At 35.6% G+C, this 8,304-nt stretch overlaps 1 protein-coding gene across 3 annotated transcripts in view; it reads right to left on the reverse strand.

Annotated features, from left to right (window-relative positions):
• Nucleotides 1-5,756: 5,756 nt before the first annotated feature.
• Nucleotides 5,757-8,304, reverse strand: part of LOC108755072 (probable ATP-dependent RNA helicase DHX35) — a 17,311-nt gene continuing 14,763 nt past the window's right edge. For all 3 annotated transcript variants that reach the window (XM_018497835.1, XM_018497833.1, XM_018497832.1), the window contains 2 exons: nucleotides 7,617-7,770; nucleotides 5,757-5,920 (listed from right to left, as the gene is read on the reverse strand). In XM_018497835.1, the coding sequence (XP_018353337.1) occupies nucleotides 5,794-5,920; nucleotides 7,617-7,770 (281 nt within the window). In that variant the 3' untranslated portion in view covers nucleotides 5,757-5,793. The remainder of the gene's footprint in view (nucleotides 5,921-7,616; nucleotides 7,771-8,304) is intronic.

The raw sequence follows: 8,304 nt of genomic DNA on the forward strand, positions 1-8,304 counted from the left end.
TTATATATATTATATTTTTACATTTATATCAAAAACGCATTTAATAAATGCGTTTGTATACAAAATGAATCTGAAATATTTTTTTCGATATAGGATGTTTTTTACCATTACGCATGGGTGCGTAACATGTTTCAATCATATCATCTTCTGAGGTGAAGCAAATGGAGCGTGCTGTTAATTGATCCATGGAGTATGCTCTAACGCGACATATAGTCGCCATATTTGTTCCGATGACGTGAACGTATTGGAGCGTGTTGGGCATATTGTAGTGTGCGACACAAACAAATTTTAAGAATTAAAACATAAGAAGATCGGAAGGATGCCGGAAATAGCACAATTCCACCATGGTTGACAGTTGATAGTCCGATTTGGCGCCTTCTACACCATGAAACAGTTGCTCACATTAATTCACAGATTCACTACCACACCGAAAATATTTGCAAATGGCGGCATTTAAAGGAATTCGAAATCTTACCTTTCAAAGATCGGTACCCCTTGTAACTTGACTACTTACTAGAGGGACTCTATGACAACTTTGTTAATCCGATTGTGATGGAAGTGGAATACGGCACAATTGCATTATCGAAGTAAGAATAAAGTGTAATTTCACACGAGTAAAAGCTGGCGTTTTACCCTCTGTCTACCAATTTTCGTCAAATTGGCGAATCCAGTAAATAAACGCTCAAAGTTTAACACTGTCCAATTATGAGCGAAGCAACGCTAACTCTGGTTACGGCCTACTTGATGGGTCAAATATTTCGAAGCATTTTTTGATTGGTCAATTTTTTGAATTGTTTGTTCAATGCTCCTTTATTTACGGCATAGTGGGAGTAACTTTGCCAGCGAAACTTCGCTCCATGAAAAGAAAGAAGGCGACAGCTTTAGTTAGAGTTCCTATAAGGATGATGTTTCATACAGTGGATCGTGCGTAAGCGGATTCGCGTATCATCAATCACACAATCATTCTCTTAGATCTGCTTACGAAATTTGCAAACAGATCTAAGAAAATGATTCTGTGGTTGACGATACGTAAATCCGCTTACGCACAATCCGCTGCATGGGACATCACCCTAAGGATAAGTTTCTACTGAGCGTGTGACGCGTCACGTCATCCGTTCACGTCACGAGTTAACTAATCAAAACATCTTATTTTAATGTATCATTTAACGCGCTACTCTTTACGTGACACATCGCAATTTTGTTCGACATTCTAAAGATAAAAGATTCTAGAGACAAATTGACCGAATTCTTAATGATAATAGAGTTTCTACACAGATTGATTCTCGAAAATTTGTTGTTTGTCGTGTTAGTTATAATCCAACCAAAGAAAAAATTTTTTCAAAAGTTTGTGGTAATTTTCATAAAGTTGAAGTAGGTTTCATGATCATATAAGCAGAGTTTCCTGTATCAAATGTTCCCAATTCCCATGAGTTGATCTCGTTTTAAATATGGGACGCTTCCAGAATTGGTAAAATCTTCGATTTTTCTTTTCCCTACGGGTGCGATTACATCACTGAACTATATATATACTGGAATGGGCATCGAGGGAAATTTATGGCCACAATTAATCAGCCGCCATTTTAGTTGGGATGATATTTGAGCGAATCAGAAGCATTTGTGCGCGCACTATGATCAATGTATCAATCGATGTACTATCAATGTATGGAAATTTATATGGACATGAATGGTATGTGAATAAAAATAATGTCACTTTAGTTTAATTAGTTACATTCAATAAAATAATATTAATAATACTTTTCATATCCTACGTTGTTAACACATGTGCAGGAACTGATACATTTAATACAAAAATTCTTACCTATAAAATAAATTTTTACCCCTTTTTACTTCTCTGCGCACATCCAGGCACATAGCACTTTATGTTGATGCTTTGCACATTTTAATCACGCGATTTTATATAATCTTTTAAAGTAATCTTTCAAATATAACTCCACATACGATAATCTTGCTGACATATACGCCTCAAAGAACACTAAACGTAAATGCGCATGAGCACCTGAAAGCTTCTTCGCTCTTAAATTCGCTCTTATATTGACCAAATTAAAATGGCATTGATCAATTAGTGCCACGATTTTTTATGCTTTATAGCGGAGATGCTTTTTTTTAGTGTAAATATAGTTCAGTGGATTACATGTAACACGATACGCGGTACAGAAACTAATTAGATAACTATAGGAACCGTGCCGCTTGCTTCTTTTTCTTTTCATTACATGTAGCGCGATAAGCGGCACGGGCTAGTGATAAATAAACTTTAATATGAATTTTTTAAAATACATTAACTTATTTCTATGCACATTTCATCAAAACTCTTATTTTGTCAATGGATTTACTTAATAATTGCATTTAAATCAATTAATTTTATTAAAAAGTGCTTAATAACGTGAATTTGTCACTGGTCCATACTGCTTATCGCACTACATGTAATAGAAGGCTCCGCCTTCCGCTATTCTCCTCACCTTTCGCCCCGCGCTTAGTTCAAATACTGCTGGATATTTAGGAGCGTATGACGTTCGTAGACATGAAGTCCACCCGCTTTGAGTGCTCACGCTGTGTAAACTTTATTCTATTTTTTTTTGTTCATTACATTACTAAGATAGAACGAAGCAACGCGTAAGATTGAATGCTTATGCGTTATTTCATTCTATCTTAGTTATGTAATGAACGAAAAAAAAGATATAGAATAAAATTTACAGCATAAGCGCCCAAAACGGATGAACCTTATGTCTACGAGCATCATACGCTTCTAAGATTTCGTATATAATCAAATTGGCTAACGCTTGTCGGATGTCGTTAGTCATAAAAGATGGGGCCTGACCAATCCAATGCCCAGCAGCCGACACGAAAAATGAAGGTTATGCGCATAACCTACGAGGTTATACACATAAGGTTATACACATAACATACGACAACGTCTCTCGACTGATTGTAGACCAGGCCTAAACGTCGAGCGGCATTTGGACGGCGCGGGGTAAGAGGTGAAGGCAATAGCGGAACCAAGTCGAAAATCGGTCGAGAAATGCAAATCTTGCCGAGGCCTACAGTGAAACAAAAGTTAAATTCAGTGCAAGTTTTTTGCATAAGTTTTCAATGGAACATTAAACACTGAACTTTTCTCTTCTCTCTTCTCTCTAGTTTTCACAGTGGAACAACACAATTGCATTCAGTGTGCATCAGTGTTGCACCAATTTTCCCAGTAGAAAACGCTATTAACAGAGAGACTACTGCATACCGCGATACATGTAATCACATCCTTAGATGCCATTTTATTTCACTTTGGTCTAGTATCCATCGAGGATTTAATTTGGATCAGAATATAAGGCCGCCGTCCCATATACATGGAATCGAAATGACGAAACGGATTTCTTACTAGAAATGAGTTCACATTCCGTTCTACAAGAAGTTTCTCTACTGGGCACCTATCATGAAATAAAATCGAAATGGATTCCGATCAGAATTATTCAATTATTTCCTAGATTTCTATCATATTTTCTGAGGAAAACGGAATAATTCCGATCGGAATCCATTTCGATTTTATTCCATGATAAGTGTATCGGCACCATCGGAATCATAGCCGGAACGGTATAGAGACGATACGGAATCAACAGAATGACATGTTGATTGCAGGCTATGTCGATTCAGATTGTTGATGGTTGAGAATTTGACAACTTCAAAGAAGAAAATTAATAATAATTCTTATTTTTCAATACGACATATTCTTGTTTTATATACATAGTCCAACTATAATGCTAGCAATTCTTTAAATAATTCCGATGTCATTCTGAAAAGAAATTGAAAAACTTCTCACGATCGGTCCTTTGCATTTCAAAGACTAAATTGTCACTTGCGCCTTGATGCCACCTCATTCTTTATGTAAACATTGGCTGTATCTAGAATTTTCGTTTTCTTATATATTTCTGCTGTTGTAATAAAACGTTATAAGCAAAATAAAATTTTTGTACACTCTTAAATATCGAAATAGCACATTTCTTGCCTTTCGCAATAATTTTAACATTAATAATAACACCACTTCTTTATCTATTGTTGTAGATTTACAAAAAAAATTTCTGAATATTCGTTTCAATTTTTAGATTCAACCAACTCAGCTGAACATGTTATTCCGTTTCGTAAAAAATTTCTCTACCCGTCCCATGTCGCTGAAACGCAATGGAATTTTAATAACAAAATATATCTCACTCTTATAATTCAGTATTTTTAAGTATTCAAAATAATGTTATAGGTAAAATAATTGCGCAAATTATGCATATTACTGCTTTAGTCGCATTAAAATAACGGAATATTGATTAAGAGTCATTTTGACTAAGCTCCAATTAACTTAACCTAACTAAGTAACTTTGCAGTATTCCAACTGAAGCTGATGTCAGAGAAAAAGTGTGAACTGAAGAGTTAAACATATTTCATTAATTATAATTAACTGTAATTTTACATACTATATTGAACACAAAAATAGGTTATTAACAAACAGTTACCAGAGAGAAACCTTGCTACATAAGTTAGTATTACAAATCTTTATTTATAACTTTTCTCTTTGCATTTTTTCTCCGACATCAACTACAGTTGGAATCCTGCAAAGTTACTAGGCCTGTTAAGTTAATCGGAGCTTGGTGAAAGTGGCCCTAAATTAAGCAAATTATTAGGTTGTTCGGAAAGTAATTTCGTTTTTTTCCCAACAGAGGACTTATTGTATTTTTTCACAGCCAACTTCACACTTAAGCCGCATAATCATTATATATTTTGACAGCTGATATAGCAAGGCTTGCTTGTGAAAAAAGTTCGATTGATTCTACGCAGTAGTTTTTCGTTGGTGCCCTATCAAATGTGAAAAGCAGCATTTTCGGCATATTTTACTTTTTTACTACCGAAAAGGTAAAAATGCTGTTCAAGCAAGAAAAAAATTATCCGATGTGTATGGAGAAGATGTATCGACAGAACGCCAGTGCCAAAACTGGTTTGCAAAATTTCGATCCGGCAATTTTGATGTTGAAGATGCACCACGTTCTGGAAGGCCAGTTGAAGTTGATGAAGACACAATAAAGGCATTAATTGATGCAAACCGGCGAATAACAACTCGTGAGATCGCTGAGAGATTAAATTTATCGAATTCGACCGTTCATGATCATTTGAAACGCGTCTGATTGAAAATCGTCTTTCATTTTCATAAGAAAAAACGAAATTACTTTCCGAACAACCTAATAGTTTGCAACCGAGGCGACATTCCGTCTGTTTCCATTCCGTTCCGTCTACACGGGACGGGTAGAGAAATTTCTTACGGAATGGAATTTACAGTAAACTCAATTTTCTAGTAAGAAATCCGTCTTTCCAATTTCGTGTACATGAGACGGCATCCTAAAAATCAATCAACTACAGTCGAGCATTTCCTTGTCGTTCGACTGTAACAGGGGAATACTTGACTGTAGTTGGTTGATTCTTACATTCTGAGCGCTCAGTGAGCGATCGTGCTTTTGGATGCACTCATTGACGCGACTCTCTTAAGCCTTGTATTCACGATGCTAAAAATCAGTCCGAGACCTCGGATGAAGAAAGAATTGACCAATCGCAATAGTCATGTAATCAAATTGTTCAAATGTGATTTGTTAATTTTTTCTCTGTCCGAGATCTCAGACTGATTCCTAGTATCGTGGATATTGGGCTTTATAGGGACTCTAGCGAGGAGTGACTTCTGGGGGGAGAGAGAGATTGAGTCAAAATTTCGAGCATTATAGTTATAAAATTTTTATTCTACAATTATTAATTTTAAACAAATTCAAGAGACGTTCTCTCGTAAAAATGAGGTGCTGCGTCTAATAACATTTCTGGTTGAATGACAGTCAAGTCCTTCATATAAGTTTTGTTTGTTTGCAAAATTTCACAAAATAGTAACCTAAAATGAAATTATATATAGTGTTCCAGAAATGGGATAAGATTGGGAATGTAGAAGAGGTCTAGGAGAATAAGTCTTGTACCATTTTGAGATATTCGCTGTTTTCAAATTAAAAAATCGAACGTCCAAGCTAATGGGCGGCGACACCGCGTTACTTGAATTCGTAGCACAGATTCGCGAATTACGATTCGCGCCCAGTCAACGGCAGCGGCACGCAACGAGGGGAAAGATAATGCATCGCTGCTTGGCATGGTAATTTTATGTGTTTCGATAAATTAATTTACGCATTAATGAAATATAAGAAATGTATGTAACTGAAAAGTAATCAGTGATGTAAATGAAATTTAAGTTATAGATTTTTTTAATGTAATGAACAAGAGTATTAAATTTAATGGTTTAACAGTTTAAACAAACTAATACACTTAATCAGTAGAAATAAACTTAATACACTTAACTTTTCAGTTACTGTTTAAATCTCATTAATATATACATAAATAATCTTTTCAGTTACAGAGAATTTAAATTTTATTCACCAATGGATGTTAAAGATTAATAAAATTTAAGAAAATGTGTGTGTATGTGTTTTTAACAGTGTTTTTAACAATTAAACGATAAGAAACATGTAAAAAAAACCTAAGTCTGTGTCTCTTTCTTTAAATATTCATACGTGTAATAATAATACACCTATATTTACAATGTAGTGTGGCTATCACTGCGTGTACATGCATGAACATGTCAAAAAATGACACCTCCGCAAGATGTAGCATAAAACGACGCGATAGCTTCGACAACGTATGTCTTGAAGCATAAGTAGAAACATCGCATAATAAAGCAAACAGAAAGGTATCGCGACAATCAGCAAACGCTTTGCATAGTGTTCTAATTAATTACGTCGTTTAACCTAATTGTAAAACATATTCAGTCATAATAATTCAGTCTAAATAATGTGATTTGTAATAATAAGAAATGTGTAAGAAAAACGAGCTAAAATAACATTCTTGGATAGTGTAGGCGCGATGTGGCGAAACACATATCGCCGCCATGTCAGGCAGCGATGTGTCATCCGTCCTCATTGCTGTTGACCACCGTCGACCGGTCGATAGCCGACTGAGGAGCAATGGGCCGTGCGGCGTGAAACGAATTTGCCTGGCGCTGCGTCACCGCACATTGGCTTAGGGTCTCTTTCATCAATCTCGATTAAGCTAACCGACTTACATGAAGCTTGTTCAGGCCCAGTGTGTTTCACAACTCATGATTAACTCTTAACCTCAATTTGTTTCTCATCTTTTTCCAATTCTAAAATTGGAAAGAGACAATGAATAAGTTGAACCTCAGTTATGAGTTAACCGTCAGTTGTGGAACTGAGCCTCATTTAACTATCAAGTAATCGAGATTAACGAGCTTAACCGAGGTGAAAAAGACCCTTAGGCCCCCATTTGCAAAGTTAGTTTGATTTTAAGCGAAGCTTAACATTTTCTCTTTTTTTTTTTAAAGCTGATAGAGAGATAGAAAGGGAGAGAGTTTTAGCCTCGCTTAAAAGTAACGTTGGTACGATTGGGTTTTAAACATTTTAATTTGAAAACTGCAGCGAATATCTTAAAATGGTATAAGACTTTTTTTGTTTTCTTTAACCCCTTCCACCCTCAATGCACACACAAATTGTAAAATTTTAATTAAAAATTTTTTTTATATTTACCATTGCGGCTGCTTTAGAGTATATAAGCAACTATTTGGATGAATGTACAAATCCTTGTTCCCCCGAACCGTTCTATATGTGCCTGTATAATGCAGATACGCTGCTTTAGGAAAAAGACCAGCGGTCAGACACTTAAGAATTTGTTGAACATTCCCTGAAACAATCAGAATAATTACCATTTATTACAATTCAAAACTATATATAGTTATAATTTTTTATAACTATATAATTATATACGAGGTCTGTTCAAAAAGTATCGCGAATTTTGTGTTTTTTCAAAAATTATTTATTTATTCATGAATATCTATTTTGTCCCTTTCAAAGTAATCTCCATCAGATATTATACACTTGTGCCAACGTTTTTTCCAATCCTCGAAGCACTTCAAAAAATTATTTTTTATGATCTTGTTCAGCTCCTTCGATGCCGTCTTTATCTCCTCAATCGTAGCGTAGCGTCGTCCTTTTATGGGCCTCTTCAGTTTCGGGAACAAGAAAAAGTCACAGGGGGCCAGATCTGGGGAATACGATGGCTGCAGTATCATTAGTGTGTTTTTTTTGGTCAAAAATTCGCGCACAAGCAACTGGTTATTAACGGGGCGTTATCATGGTGCAAAAGCCAATTTTTGTTCTTTCACAAATCCGGGCGTTTCTGGCGGATTGCTTCGCGCAAATTGCCCATAACTTGCAG

This window comes from Trachymyrmex septentrionalis, unplaced genomic scaffold (genome assembly GCF_001594115.1).
Source record: "Trachymyrmex septentrionalis isolate Tsep2-gDNA-1 unplaced genomic scaffold, Tsep1.0 scaffold83, whole genome shotgun sequence".
In the NCBI taxonomy this organism is placed as follows: domain Eukaryota; kingdom Metazoa; phylum Arthropoda; class Insecta; order Hymenoptera; family Formicidae; genus Trachymyrmex; species Trachymyrmex septentrionalis.